Source organism: Ceratotherium simum, chromosome 7 (genome assembly GCF_057802395.1).
Source record: "Ceratotherium simum simum isolate JZ-2026a chromosome 7, ASM5780239v1, whole genome shotgun sequence".
Taxonomy (NCBI): domain Eukaryota; kingdom Metazoa; phylum Chordata; class Mammalia; order Perissodactyla; family Rhinocerotidae; genus Ceratotherium; species Ceratotherium simum.
Window position 1 is genome coordinate 38,427,247 of NC_141906.1, and position 16,565 is coordinate 38,443,811.

A 16,565-nucleotide genomic window follows, 5' to 3' on the forward strand; every position below is an offset into this window, starting at 1 on the left:
AATAATAAAAACTTAAGCTACAATGAACAGTCAGATGGTTTGGTGATTTGACAGTCTTTTCTCAGGAAGGAAAATCCAAACTTTAAAAGACAGTCGATGTATAAAGAAAAGTGTATATTAAAAGTGCTCCTTCATTGAATCCTAGAAGATTGAATGAGTACTTCTCTCCAGTATGATTTGTAGCTGTCCTTTAAAACAATGCAGAAGACGTCAGAAATTCTCTATGTAATGACAACTCAATTTCTACAAGATTGAAGCAGGGTTCATGAAATTGATTATCATATATCTAAATGAAAGGCTCAATGAAAAATTTTTATGGACATATTGGGGAGTTATCCATTATTCAGGGGTCTCCTAATTGACCAATTGATGTAAGATTATAAATTGAATTCTCTAAGGATTTTAAGAGGTTCTCTAAATAAACACAAATGACTTGATTTGCTAGACTAATTGCTTTTAAGAGTATGGAAACATATGCCCACACAGAAAACCTGTATGCAAATATTCATAGCAGCATTATTTATAATAGCTCAAAAGTGAAAACAACCCAAATGTCTATCAACTGATGAATGAAGAAATAAAATGTGGTATATACATACAATGGAATATTATTTAGCCATAAAACAAATGTATTGATTCATGCTACAACATGAAACTTGAAAACATTATGCTAAGTGAAAGAAACCAGATACAAAAGACCACATATTGTATAATTCTATTTATATGAAATGTCCAGGATAGGCAAATCCATAGAGACAGAAAGTAGGTTAGTGGTTGCCAGATGCTGGGGTTGGAGGAGTGACTGCTAATGAGTACAGAGTTTCTTTTGCAGATGAAAATGCTCTGGAGTTAGATAGTGGTGATGGTTGCACAACTTTGTGAAAATACTAAAAGATACCAAACTGTACACTTTAAGGGTGAATTGTGGGCCAGTCCCAGTGGCCTAGTGGTTAAGTTCAGTGTGCTCTGCTTCAGCAGCCCAGGTTTGGTTTCCAGGCATGGACCTCCACTGCTGGTCAGTGGCCACGCTGTGGCAGTGGCTCACTTACAAAATAGAGGAAGACTGGCAACAGATGTTAGCTCAGGGCAAATCTTCCTCAGAAAAAAAAAAGGGGTGAATTGTATGGTGTGTGACTTATCTCTTAATTTAAAAAAGCGAGATGCATCTTCATTTAAAAATATTTTGTTCAGATTCCTGTTTCCTCTCCCCTCTGTTAAATGTTGATTGATTGAAGTTTTCATACAATCATCTTTCTACAGGATGTTTTCAGCTAATTGCACTCAGGTCCTTATGGGCTTATATTTCTAACAGGCTTTTTATTAAGAAAAAAAATACATAAACACATAAGACATGATACAGTGTACTGTTAATATCTGTATATTATCATTTAAAATAAGTATTATGCTTGTATTGAAGCTGATGGTTAGATTTTTATATACTGGTATATTCAGATATTACTCTGAGAACTTATGCCTAAAACCAACAGCCAAATATTAAGAATCGATTTCATAAGATCTGATGATTAACATGTTTGTTAAAACTGTGTATGTTAAAGATCCACATTTTAAAGGAAAGAGATAGGAAAAGGAGGGAAAACAGGGATTCTCTAAGTCTTCATAAAACAGCTTCTCTAAATATTTTAACTAGCTGCTGAGAAGACATCCAGAATTATATATTTTGCATTTTATTTCATCCCTATGCTAAGAGTCATGCATTAAAGTATGTGCAACAATATATATGGGGCATACTTTTTCCCTTTAGATGATCAAAAATCTCTTCTTAACCCTTTCTTATCTAAAATTTTGAGCAGTTTTTTTGCTGAAAACAGCAACTTTACTCACATACTAGTTCAGATACACTTATGTAGCTCCCTTACATATCATCAAAGGAGCTCCAACCACATGGTATGTCTAGAGGACACTTCAGTGAGCAGAAATTAGAAGCCAGCATTCCAGTCATTTGAAATTTTCTACAACAGGGACATGAAAGCCCCAACACGCCTTAAAGGGATAAGAGGATTAACAAAATATCTGTTTAAATAAATCAATTGACATTCATCATCAAATAGCCTACAAGAAAGCTCCACTAGCATTCTGCAATTGTATAGGACAAGAGAATATTTATTCCTAAAGATTACATTCCAGAAAGCAATATGTTTAGCAGCTGTTTTTCAGAGGGCTTATCAAGTTTTGCTATTGTTATTTAATCCAGGCATAACTGAGTAACTTTAAACAAAAGCTGTGCACCATTCAACCAACTAGTGACAAATTATGCCAACAGACCAGCTTCTTATCTTTTGTTATTCTGTACATGAATTTTTTATTTATTAGGCATTTGGGACTCCAATTTTATTTCAGAACTTAGGCACAGGGAAAGGGAACTTAGTGCACAAGTAGAAAGGGAAAGAAATCCTGCTAAATTGGGGTGTTGGTAATTATGTGCATCAAATAATGTCATATATGAAATTAATTCTAAAATCAGATGACAAAACTGGGATTCATGACTCCATTTTTACCAAGAGGAGGAAACAAGAGCCACACAACCAGAATTCTCCAGAAGCACACTTTGTTATCAATTGTGTTATAACTAAAGAAGAAAAATACATGTATAATTGAAGAGTTAATCAACAGTGCGATTATGATTGTATCTGATACCAAGAAGAAGCTAAGAGTTTATGAATACCTAGCCTGACATTCCCCAAGGGAATAATGATTAATCATTGATGACCTTTTTATGACTGTCATTTAAAAAGAAAAATGAGGCAAAAGGGCAATAATAAATGGCAAACATGGCCCCTTAAAAAAAGGATAGGATCAACCCCTATTTTTCTTCCCATAGAGAATGAGATCAAGAAGAAAGAGGTTTAAATTGCACTGTGAGGTATTTCAGTAATAAGGTTAAGTTTCCTGATAATGAGGAGTTTACAACCCTGGAATTGCCTATTGGGAAAGAGAGAGAGAATACGTTGCCTGAAGTATAGAAAGTGAAGAGTCTCTTGGGTAATAGTAATGCCCAAAGGCAGAAGGACAGATAAAATAAGTGACTTCCTTTTAAGGCCCTTTCAGGAATGGAGGTCTTTTCTTCAAAGTCAAGAAGGGTTCTTTGTTTTGTCCTAAGAATCTATACCTGTATCAGACCATCCAAAGTCAGCTCTTAATCAAGGAGAAAAGAACTAATATTTCAGTGCTGCTTACCAAGCACTGTACTTTCAATTTATCTCACCTAATTTTCTTAATAATCCTGACAGATATAAGTCTATCTCATGGATGAGGAAACTGATGCTCAAGAGATTGTGCTTTGCATCAAGTCACAGCTAATTCATGGCAGTACTAGAACTCCTCACACCTAGCCTAGTGTTCCCCCTTCCATACACCTCCCTACACCACTCCTTGAAGTGTCCAAGTCACAACCCATTAAAGATTCCATCAGGAACTAGAACACATCTCCAAAAACTCTGCTTTTACTCAGTGGGAAAGTAAAATTTTGACTCTTGCATCTCAGGAAGTCAATTAAAGAAGGAGAGGTGGCCAGCTTTCGTGCTCTGACCTCTTACCCAAAGGATTCAAAGTTTCACCCAATCTCAAGTATGTTCTTACCATACTGATGCAAGAGCAATGGCTTTTTTTAAAAGACCAAGGAAGAGCCATCAGCCCAGCAAGGATACAAGTTATCTTGCAGGTGGAATCATTTGGGTCATAGGTTTTGTTAGCAAATGCTACTTATAGTTATCTCTGATTTTCAAATCAAAGACTTATGTTTTGTTACTTTCTATATGAAGCAATTTGGCCTCAGTTCTTTTAAAATCATTTTCAGATCATATTTTTTCAAGACAATCAAACAAATGTCATTTTAGATTTTTCCAAAACAGATCTTGGGGACTGCTTTATGCCAGTGACCCACCAGCCCATCTCTGATGGGAACTTCAAAACTTCATGTCGGTATATTTATGGGATCTTTAACTGAAAATTCTGCTCTATTGAAAAGGCCTATCCTGAAATTCTGAAGAGACACCAATAATTCACTAAAGTGAGCATGACCTATGTTTGGCAAATAATAAATACATAATTTCCATGATTTCATGTAACTTCTACTAAAACAATACTTTTTTATTTTTAAGTCAAGAACCAGTTTGTGATTTCAACAGATCATCAGTGAATGGACTAAGAAAGCAATCCCACCTGAGGGCATAATGGCAAGCCAGTCTCTTGCCCTAATAACCTATAACCAACCTCCTTCCTGGAGGGTGGGATGTACTTTTGGCAGAAAAGCAAAGGCTTTTTTGAAAAAATAGCTGTGGGTCAACAGATATTTAATGGAACATGTTATAAGGGGCAAAGTACTGCATCACAGAATTTTAAGTTAATAGGTCATCTGGTCCAACCCCCAACTAGTGCTGGGATCCTCTCCACATCATCTTTGCCGAGTTCTTATCTAGCCTCTGCTTGCCGGAGACTATTACCCAAGGCAGCCCCCTTCCATGGTGAACCCACTTCTTGAGAAAGTTCTCCCTGACATGGAGCCCAAATCTGTGGCCTTTTGGCATCTGTTCAGTGGGCCTCATTCCATCTCTTTCAACCAGAGTCTTGCTCTAATGGACTAATGGTATTTCTCTCTTTCCCAGTCTAAATCTGCAAAAATTCTTCAAATATTCTTGAAACGTCTTAAATTTTAAATTCCTTCACCATCTTTGTTATGCCTCAATTTGTTTTTAATTTCAAAGTATGGCTCCCAAAAATGACTGTATCATGCCAACATCATGGACTTAGGAAAGGAGATGCAGTGTCATCAACCTCATTCTAACATGACATTAATTAGCTATTTGAAGGGATGAAAATTTCTTAATTCAGTATGCTTCACACCCAATGTGAAGAATGTAAGGGAAGGCAGCTTTCCTTCCAAACACAAATAAGCTTATGTCCCAGAAATGAAATCCAAAAAGAATAAAGAAAACATATCTCTCTCTTATTCCAAAATTAGTGTTCAACCATAATGCTTATGTGGAATACATTTTGTCTGAAGGAAGAGATACACATGTTTTTTCACTGCTTTTGATCTTCTAGTTAAGTCTCAAAAGTATTATTATAGTTACATTAAAACACATCTGTCAGGACCATGGTTGTGGAAAGTAAGTAACCAGTTGCAGTTAAAAAAAATTCTAGAAAAAAGAAATGGCAAACTCTAGAAGAGCTCTTTCAGAGAATAATAGGACAGTGAGCCCTAAAGTACTTATGACCATGAGATAGAGTTCTGCAGGCTTAAGAAATAGAAAATGTCTATCTTTAAAGCCATTGGTTTGATATGTGGGAAAAAATAAAGTTTTTTTCTGATTATAATAAGATGATATCTCAGTCATGTGGCTTGGTTTATAAAAAACATGTTTTCACTTTAGTCAGGAGACCAATTCAAAATCACTTGCAACTGGTATTTATTCAGAATGATTAATCATCTGAATCATCATTCATCATTTACTGAAACTTGATGCTGGATCTGGAAGAATTAACAGGATAGCTTAAAGGGTAAAGGAGGCAAATCATTGATCTAACACTGTAAGTCACTATTGTCATCAAAAGGCATACATTCATGGACAGAAGAAGAAAGAAGAAGAATCCAGTCCTCTGTTAAATTCTGCCTCCTCCCTCCAACAAGTCTAAATTGCTTAAAATAAATAACCTAATCCAAATATCTTATTTTGGCCAGTGTTTTTTACCTTTCTTACCAAACTCTAAATCAGAAATTGACATATGGTCAAATCAATCCTTTTGACTTTCATTTTTAGTTATATTCTTGCTACTTTACTCAGGAAGAGATGCTAAAATGAAATGACAAAAAGGGGAGAAAAAGGCCAGGAAAGGCCAATGGCCTAATGTAAGTAATTCACAGAAAGGATAAATGGCCCAGTATAATTAAAATTAAATGTTAATAGAATTCACTAGATCTAATAAAAGCATATAAAGGAATAAAAAGCCTTTCACAGGTAAAGAGAAAGCACAAAATCCTTAAAGGCTACAGTCTACACAAAGCCATAATATCATTAATATCAGTAAGCTATGTGATTTCACAGATTCTCCCAAACCTGGCTCCTTGACATGAATACAATGGATTTTCATCGGAAATTGAAAAAAATTTTGCCATATATTTAGTAACTTTATTAAAAGAAGAAAAAGATCACACCAAAAATGGAAGCAGACATGGACTCTGGAAGTCTTATGAGTCAGATCAAGCCAAACTGAATTATGAGAAAGCAACTCTATTCTTCATCCACCACTAAACGATAATTCATTTTTATTTAAGAAGGCTCATGTTAGCAAATATTGCCATGACAATAAGAACTAGTAGGCAAACCAATAAGTTTAGGTCTTGGCCTGGGTTAAGATAACCACATTTAATTAGTATCCTGTCTCAAGTTCTATTTGAGAAATTTCTATTTAACCAGAAAAGCTCCTCTTGGCACTAAGTTGTTTATTCAACTAATATTTATCGAGCACCTACAATATGGTCAGGAATTGTTCTAAAACTTGAGAAACTTCAGTGAACATATGTCCAGAAGGCCTAACCTGGAATTCACACAACTAAGGGAAAAAAAAGAAACAAAGCCCTACATTCTCTGTGTCCCTGCTGACGGGCCATGGATGGGTGACTGTAAGTTACAGGAAGGCTGGGAGGAGTAACAGGAAAGAAAGGGGCCAAGAGCAGAGCCTTCTAATCCCCTTCTGAGAGTGGGCAAGGGTAGACAGAGGAGGCTGAGCTCTGGGGAATAAGAATTTCAGAATGCAAGAGTGGTCCTAGAAGCTGTTATCTTATGATAAAATTTGTCCAGTCTAACAAAGTCCTATCATCTAAGTTCACAAAGCAACTTTATTTTCAACACACTTTCTGCTGCGAGACAAAGTTGGGTCATGTTGTGCTGGGGACATTAGATTTATCATCTTGCATTTAGGTCAAAAATCCAAACTTAAGAACATTTCTTCACAGTTTAAAAACAGAAGTTCTTCTGCCACCTTGATCAACTTGTTTTCTGAATACGTTTAGTTGCTGGCTTAGTGGGGAAAATGGGGAGGGAAAGGCAACGATTATAAATTATTTTGGTTGGTGTTTATGAAAATGATGTTTCTTTCCTGTAGAGATAGATTCTAAAATAAAAGCAATCCAAACTTCTGGGAAATCTTCTCTTACCCATAGGATCAGGACAAACACAGTGAGACCAATCAAAAGTATCAGCCCATTAAACAATATGTATAATCCCTACGTGCAAGAGATTGGTCACTCTGAAACCTGCTAGAGAAATGCTAGAAATGCTGCGTCAAGATCATGTCTCTATATGACTCATTTCTCTAAAATTAAATAGCTTTCAAACATCAACATATCAGGACCGAGATTGCCACCATCTACAGCAACAGTGAAATTACATATCATACCCTAATTCAATTCTCATCCTGCAGTTATGCTAAGCAGCAAGCTACAGAAACATCTGACAGCATCAACAGCATACAGGTTTAATTATTTTCCCAATTTGCATTTATATCAGTAAACAAATTAGAAGGTATCAAAGTATGGCACTGAAGAAATAGTAACACATATTCAGCAGCACATCTTCCATTTTGAGTCCTGTTTTAAAATTGGCTAAGTAAACGCATATACATCTCCATCTGAATTGGAGATTTGCAGTAACACATGCATATAAGGAAGGGAGGGTGAAGAGGAGGAAAAGAGGAGGAGACCAGGAAAGAGAGAGAGGAAAAGAAAAAGAAACAGGAAAGAATGTATGTCATGAGTCTGAGAGTAACATTACTACAAGAAAGAGGTGACAAATGACTACTCAACCTGCTTCCACAAGCAAAATTTTTCTACGGTTATCATTGAAGATACAAAAATGGTTCGTGAGACTTCATCTGATGCTATTCTCACTTATCATACTAAAAACATCTACAAAATCCTAAGCCTTGGTCTGTCCAAGATGGATAGTACCAGGAAGTAAAAGATGTGACCTGCTACCAAGGACTGTGCTCTGCTTGAACTCGGCACTGCAGTCCATTAATCCACAGTATTTGGTCGGATCTGGTCTGTTTTCTCATACTACTCATAATGTCTTAGAGCTACTCTTTTATACTGGAATATCATCAAACCATCATTATTTTTTCATTTTTCAAACTTTTTCATTTACTTAAACAGCAGGAAAAATGAGAGGATAGAAGAAGAAAATGGTAGAGAGTTAGAGGGGAACATGAAAGGAAAGTATTCTCTTGTCCAAAAAATCCACCCTAGAAAAGGTAGTAATGAGACTTTGAGAAAGAGTGCTGATTCATGGACTTCCCTTATTTTTTTTTTTATTTCTAAGTAATACATTTAAGGACATCAACGTACTAAAATGTTTGGTCTGTGTGTGATAGAGCAGAATCCTTAGCACCAAAAGGAGTCATGGAGCTTGTATATATTAAAACAATGACTGTTACTGTTGGTCATGGGTAAAGGTTTCATTTCATTTTTACATCCCAAAGTTCTTGAAAGTGCCTATGGACAAGAGAAATAACACTTTTGAAAATCTCCATGGGGTCATCAACACACACCACAGAGACAGTACTTGGCCTTCCCAGTTTTGGTTTATCTGGTAGACAAGAAAACCAGGGCCCCCAGAAACCCTAAAGCACAGCCCCTACATGCACCCACCGACGTGCAGGAGGGATCCCTACAGTACATTTCCCCCTGGACTGTGTTCAGGAATGCACTTTTACTTGCTTTTTTAAAAAAACAAAAGCAACATGCTCTGCAGATCATGGAGCGCCTAGTGCAAATTTTCTCCTTGCTCCGACTCAGACTGCAAAAGGGTGAAACCATTATATGTTCTGCTAATGCTGGCCTGTGGACAAGGCCCTTGGCCTGCCATGCTTTGTAAGCTCAGGAGCCCACAGGAGTCAGAAGGTCCGAGAGCAGGAGCCACAGTCATAGCCAGATCTCCCTAGCAATTCGTGGCCCATCGGGGCAGCCGCTGATTCCTTTTGCTTCTTGCCTCAGCCTTTAATTGAAATTACAACAAGTCAAATAGCTAATGCTTTTCCCTTCTCCAGGTAAGGGTGAGGACACATTGTTCACAAGTGTGTTCTGCCTGGCTTCACTGATGAGGCGGCACGCTAAGTCAAGGAAGAGTTTCTCCACATTATCGGATTCCTTGGCTGAGGTCTCCAGATAATACATGTCCTGAGCTTCTGAGAATTCTTCAGCTCTCTGCTGGGAGACCTCTCTCCTTTCAGCCAGATCAATCTTGTTGCCTAAAAAAGGAGTAAATCAAAGAAGGAATCATCATTTGACTTTTTGTAGGCTCGAAAGCATCAAAATTCAATTCCATATTTGAAGTGAAACCAGCCAGATGGGCAAGTAAAGCAAAGCCAGTGTGACTGTGATCACTGGAATGTTTATTTTTAAAATATTAGTGCCATTTGTAATGGCAAAGAACGGGAAACAACCCAAATGTCCATTAGTTGGGCATTGGCTGAATAAACTATGGTGCATCCATAGTTATTTGGACTTAATTACCACTGTAAAAAGCAATGAGGAATATCTCTATATGCTGCCACAGAATGAGACACTGGGATATAATAAAGCAAAGTAGACAGTAGAAAAGCAAAGTAGAAAAAAGTGTATATAATATACTACTGTGTATCTACAAAAAGGGATGGAAAAAATACACACACACACACTTTGCTTATTTTTATAATGGGAGAATAAACCAAAATCTTAATTTTAAAGATAATGGTTACAGGGCCGGCCCTGTGGCTTAGCGGTTAAGTGCGCGCGCTCCGCTGCTGGCGGCCCGGGTTCGGATCCCAGGCGCGCACCGACGCACCGCTTCTCCAGCCATGCTGAGGCCGCGTCCCACATACAGCAACTAGAAGGATGTGCAGCTATGACATACAACTATCTACTGGGGCTTTGGGGGGGGAAATAAATAAATAAATAAAATCTTTAAAAAAAATAAATAAAGATAATGGTTACCCATGAAAGGAACCAGGTTGGGAGATAGGAAGAGATAGAAACTAGACCTCTCTAAATATACTTTGTTTTATAGATTTGATTTCAGAATGTTATAAATGTTTTATATAATTATACAATTAATTATAATTATATAATATGAAATTAAATTTGAAAAGAAGTTCCTAAAATTGAAAGCAACATTAAACAAATGAACCTATTTATCATGAAGTGGCATAACCACACGGAGAGAAACTATTTTAAGTAAGTTTAAGATATAGTAATTGGGGGCTGGCCTGGTGGTGTAGTGGTTAAGTTCGCACGCTCCACTTTGGCTGCCTGGGGTTCGTGGGTTCAGATCCCGGACATGGACCTACACACTGCTCGTCAAGCCATGCTGTGGTGGCATCCCACATACAAAACAGAGGAAGAGTGGTACAGATGTTAGCTCAGGCACCATCTTCCTCAAGCAAAAAGAGGAAGATTGGCAACAGATGTTAGCTCAGGGCCAATCTTCCTCACCAAAAAAAAATATATATATATACAGTAATTTACCCATGCATCCATCCCCAGTGGTATATACCCTGAGGACAAAAAGAATGGAAGGAAAAAATCTTGAACCATTGCAGTAATCATCCTGTCAGTGGTAGTGTCGATACTGTTATCCTGAGGCTGCTATATATGGATTAGGGGATAAAGCAAATGAGTAATTATGCTGGTGTCATTGGGACTGTGATTTTTGGCTTGGGAAAAAGGAAATACAGATATAAGATTAATGAGGTGAAGTAAAATTTCTTCAGTCCTGAATTATAAATGGGAATCGGTGTAAATAATTCATGGTGTATTTTATCTTTAAAAAATTTTCTACCTCTATTCTCCTGGAAACCTGACAAAGGTGATATGTCAACTGTGTTACTTGGCAACATTGCTTATGGTAAAAGCGACCCCTGATTGATAAATTCCATCTGGCCTGGGAATTCTATGTATGAATTATAAATATCTAATGGAAAGCCATAACTTTGGGCTTCCCTGAGTGTGGCAATTCTTCACTTGAAGAGACCCTGAACATTAGGACTGTGGAGTTGTTATAAGGGAAATTGGCTCCTATGGGGCATTGAGGCGTCTAGCCAGGGCAGATCCTGCACTTTCCTTAAGTGGGCCTTTTTCCCTCATACTTGACTGTCCGGGACGTCCTGGACAGCTATGTGGACTGCTGTGAGGACTACTTCCACTGAAGAGGAATGGCTGATGCTGACCTGCTGTTAAGCAGTGTTTCCTGTCCTGTATCCTTCTGAGAGCATGTGATGCCAAGTGTGGCCCATGATAGTCTTGTGAGTCAAATGTTGAGTAGAGCCTAATAAGACAATCCCTTGTGGACACTACAGACCTCACGGCCTTCACATACATGGTAGTTTTGTCCACTGATAGGCCTAAAAGCAGTGACTCATCCACTGGTAAGGAGGATTCCTATCACCTCGGTTGTGGCCTTTAAATACAAATTTCCATTAAAAAGAAACAGTGCTTCTTGAAGAAATGGCTAATTCCAGGCCTCAGACCTGGAACACTTATACCAGAAAGCAAGAAAATTATCAAAGATTCCTGGGGTCACATCAAAACCACTCAGGAGCCCATTTTAAGAAGCTCCACTGTCAAAGTTGGAATAATTGAAGCATCAATAATAATAATTGCAAGGGACTAGAATACTTCAAATATATTGAAATCTGTAATGATATTCAAAACACAAACAAACTTCACTAGTTAGTTTTGGAAGATATTAGTTTGGAACAAGCTCATTACTTTGAACAGTAGTAAATAAAAAAGAAAGAATCAAGCAATTTTTCTTGACTGTCCTGTGAAAACTATACCTCAGAATACCAATTATAAGGTATTTTTGCTAAAAAGAAAAACAAACAAAAACTGAATCTGCCCAGCCTCTAGATTTACCTACAAATCTGCAAGAAATACAGATGATGTAGGAATATGTCAAATGACACCACAGGGGTGAAATAACAAAATTCAGCCTAGAAAACTGTAGGACAAACAAATGCTTTAAACAAATAAATTCCAAGGGAGAAAAAATGGAGGGGTAACCTACAGACAAAAGGGGAATTAAAGGACATAAAAATCAATTACAACATATGGATCTTATCTGGATCTTGATTTGTACAAATTTTTAAAAATTATGAGTCAATCAAGGAAATTTGAACATTGTCTAATTTTTGATGCTATTAAAGAATTGACATTTTTTAGGTATGAAAATAACATTATGGTTAGGTTCTTTTTTTAAAAAAAAGATATCTTTTACAGATATACACTGAAATATTGGGAGATGAATTAATACGACATCTGGGATTTGCTTTAAAATAACCTGAGGGGGAGAGCAGACGGAATGGATGGAGAACAGATAAAATAAGATTGGCAAGAATTTGATCATTGTTGAAGCTGAGAGATGTGTACGTAGCGGTTCATTACACTGTTTTCTCTACTTTTATTTATGTTTGAAATTTTCCATAATAGAAAGTTTTTACAAAGCCAAGTGCCTCTTTCATACTGAACTGACTAATTATCACTCCTCAAATCTTCATTTAACTTCCTTAGATAGAATCCCAGGTAGTTATGTTTTGACTCAAATTCTCAAGGGCTTTCTGTGAAACTGAAAGCAAGCCCAAGTCCAGAGCTGGGGGCTTTCAAGTGCTTCACGGCAAAGGTTCTCCAGTGCACAAGAGAGTTTTCAGGACTGGGCATGGAGCACTAGCTCATAGAGAGGCAGATATCTAACCCAGTAGGCTGAGGGAAAAGTCCAGCAATTTGTTACAAAGCAGCACATTACAGTTGGACAAATACGGGATTTGGAGTCAATCTTACATGCTGTGCAACCTTGGGCAAAGAACTTCACCTCTCTGGATTTTGGTTTCCTCATCTATAAATTAGGGATCATGACATATAAAGTTCCCAGTATAATTCCTGGCACATATATCTTAGCTATAATGCTTACTATAAAGTGTTTACTTAGCTTACTGTTAACCATAATTTGTAACTTAACAAGGTTTCTGAGGTTCTCTACCCGGGTTTCCAAAATTCGGGTCTTGCTAGAATATACAGCAATTGTTCCTTCCCAGGAAGAAAACATTTTAACAACCATATATTATTAACATTTTTCCATCACCACTAGAAGAGTTTTTAATGATATGGTCCATTTCACCGCAATTCCATTTTTAATTGGGGGTATTTGTCACCATAGAAAATTATGGGTTGTTTTCTGCTTTTTCCCCTTACTAAACAGAGATTCTACCTTCCTCTAAGATGAAATAAACTGCAGAATTGCCTTTGGTGCATTCTTTCTGAAAATCAGAATCTCTCAAATCAGCATAAATGTAAGAAGGAAAATAATACACCAAAGTGTATTTTTTAGGCAATAAGTAATTGCTTCAATAATGAATTCTTTATCAACTTAAGACATATATTTACTCCTAGACCAGCAGTTTCCGTGATCTCATAAGTGGATTTCTGAAAATGTTTAGCAGCCCACATAACTTTCACGGCAGTCCACCTTCTTCCCTAGAGCCTGCATTGATAGAAAAATCAACCAGCAATATTTTCTACTTTGCTTTCCTAAACCATCACCATGGGATAGGACCTATTTAATTTTCTCTTCAATTGCAGAAGAACTGAAGGTTGACTGCATGAATTATATAGCTGTAGACTATATTCTTGGAAGGTACCAAGACACAAGCGTTATGTGATTATAAATTCTCTGATGCCCACAACTCAATTTCCCTCCTCATTAGTCCTTACTTACCCACTAGCACAGTGATGACCTTGTTGCTAGCATATTGTTCTATCTCCCGCAGCCACTCAGGAAGGCAACGGAAGGATTCCTCACAAGTTATGTCATAGGTGAGAATCAAGGCATTGGCGCTTCGGTAGTAACTCTGGGTAATGGATCGAAATCTCTCTTGACCTGCTGTGTCCCAGATCTGAAGCTGTAAAGGCATAAGAGAAGCATCAGGTTGGAGAAGCAGAAAAGAAAGCAAGCATTGTCTTGCTTTAGTTTAGAAATGGGAACAACTTCACCCAAATAATTTCATGGTTATTTTCTGCCCTAAAAATAAAGCACTTATAATTTTTTTAATTTGTTGAGTGTGTCTGGGTTGGGAGAGGGGCTTGCTTTGTTTTTTGTTTTTTTTCTTTTTTAGATTATTTAAGAGTTTCCCCTTTATTCTTTAAAAAAAAAAAAAAAAAACTTACTGAGCATTTATCATGTGCCAAGTTCTATTCTAAGCACTTTACATGTAATAACTCTCTTAATCCTCATAATAACTCTGTGAGGTAGGTACTATTACTATATCCATTACTCACTTGAGGAAACTGAGGCACATAGAGATTAATTAACTTGCTCAGCATCTCACAGCCAGTATATCCCAGACTCCATGCTCTTAACCACAACGCTGTATTACAAAAATCAGGATATAGGGCAAGCTGTCATTTTGTGATTATTGGCATTTCAGTCAGCAACTGGAGAGGGAGAAAATCCAACTTCACCACCTTTTCCAGGTCAAAATTGAAATGAACATATTAAGGTATTATCTTTGTTAATGACATAGGAACAATGCCATGGCAAAGAAAATAATTTTCCTCCACCACGTTTAAGCTCTGTGACATTGTGCAAGTCACTTAATCTCTTGGCCTTCAGTGGTTTCTTTATAAAAAAGAGATTAATAATATGCAACCAGCTGACAGTTCACATTTTCTGAAGTCATCTACCAGTTCTAAGACCTAATAACTGATGGTTCTAATAACAAAGAAGAAGGTAGAATGCCTCTCACTTCTCCCTGAATTTCCCTGCACAGAGCAGAAGACGACTGGAAGAGAACTGTTCTCCAGAGAGACCGCTGAGTGTAGAACAAATCACAAGGCCTTGAGAAATAACATCAACAACAATAATAATCTTCCCTTCTAATTGCGTAAATTTCATATGTCCCAAGATGCATTCACTCCCATTAACAGAACATCAATTCCCCAGGGAAGGCCTTCGGGAACCTTCAGATTAGGCCAGGTTCCCCATCCCCCATACCCACATATTCTCTCCTACAACCCACCCTGTAATGTTCCCTCGTGGCACCTGACATACTTGAATCATTTATTTAGTTGTACTAATTTGTTTAATAACTGCCTTCCTCACTAAACTGAAAGCTTCATGAGAGGGAAGTGGGGGTTCATTTTACTCACAGGTGTATCCCCGGCATCAAATAGAGTGTCTGGCAAGTAGTGAATATTCAAATACTGATTGACCATCTTATTTAATCCTTACAACAACCCAGTGAGCTATGGCAAGTTTATGCCTCCCCTTCATTAATGGGAAACTCACTCTCCTAACTCACAAAGCTGGGACCCAGACCCCAAGCCTTCTTATTCCCAGTTGACAGATCATTCTATACCATCATGCTGCCTTTGGCCCCGAGACTGATTTAAATATACATCTGCATCCCAAGAGGATGAGGTAGTTGGTGTTACCCTCTCCTCACACCAGTTTAGCTGAGACTGGTGGGTGACCGGTAGTCCCTGCCCCCAGCGAGCGGCACAAGGCTCTCTTTTGATTTGAAGTTGCAGCTGCTCTTCAATGATGTGCATGAAAGTCTGTGTATGCTGAAGGCCACCATACAGATGTTATGGCTTTTGCTGGGACAAAAGCTATTTCTCTGCCCTGCCTCAAACCTAGGGACATGGTTCCCCTCTGCCAGGATGTGTATTAGAACAACAGACTATTGTTTTAATGCCACGTTGAGCCTCCAAAAACACTTGTGATTGGATTTAATACTTAGAAATCAGTATGTTCTCATGACTGGCACATCTTGAGAAGAGCTTTGAGAATCAAACCACTGAGATATTTTCTAGAATAGTGATTGTATGGCCTTGCCAAGATGGATGCTGCTTTCTTATAGGGGGCTGCCTGTTTCTAGCCTTATAGTTGATTCTTGAGGATATCCATATTACGCTGCCTTTATCATTCAATTGGTTCATCATTCTCTCTGCAATTCCTTTGCTCCTTTTCAGTATTTACAGGTCATTAATAAATGCACAGTGCTGTGCTAAGCACAGGGAGGATACAAAGATGAATAAAACACGATCCCTGATCTCAAAGAGCTCACAGTCTATAGGAAGGACAAACACACAGTTAACTAACCATGATAAAATATGAGATGTTCTACTAAAGAGGCACCAGCAGGAGAAAGTGTCTCCTAATGTTAGTCTCATGCCAATCAATACTTTCTTAATACCACAGCCATGGGCTTTCTAACCCTCATACCTCCAGCATGGGGCTACACTGTTCGTCCACTCTCCTCTTTGCACTATTACTTACACCTCTATTGCCTCACTGTCACAATAACGTACTGCAATCACTGGTTTACCAGTGTGCCTCCTTACTAGACTGAGTTCTTGAGGGCAAAGTCTGTCTCTTATCTAACATTACACCCCCAGTGCCTTCCTAACATAGTACCTGGCCCATGGTGGACACATTTGAATGGTGGCTAACTGAATGAACAAAAGATTGTGGAATCACAAAGGAAGGCTTGATTAATTCCATGCGATGATTAGTAGG

The 16,565-nt window shown here is 37.8% G+C and overlaps 1 protein-coding gene across 1 annotated transcript in view; it reads right to left on the reverse strand.

Moving 5' to 3' along the window:
• Positions 1-4,082: 4,082 nt before the first annotated feature.
• RAB30 (RAB30, member RAS oncogene family) overlaps positions 4,083-16,565 on the reverse strand; it is an 84,602-nt gene continuing 72,119 nt past the window's right edge. Inside the window, exons 4-5 of the mRNA XM_004434047.3 lie at positions 13,764-13,947; positions 4,083-9,264 (exon numbers count right to left, since the gene is read on the reverse strand). Coding sequence (XP_004434104.1) covers positions 9,014-9,264; positions 13,764-13,947 — 435 coding nt within the window. The 3' untranslated portion in view covers positions 4,083-9,013. The remainder of the gene's footprint in view (positions 9,265-13,763; positions 13,948-16,565) is intronic.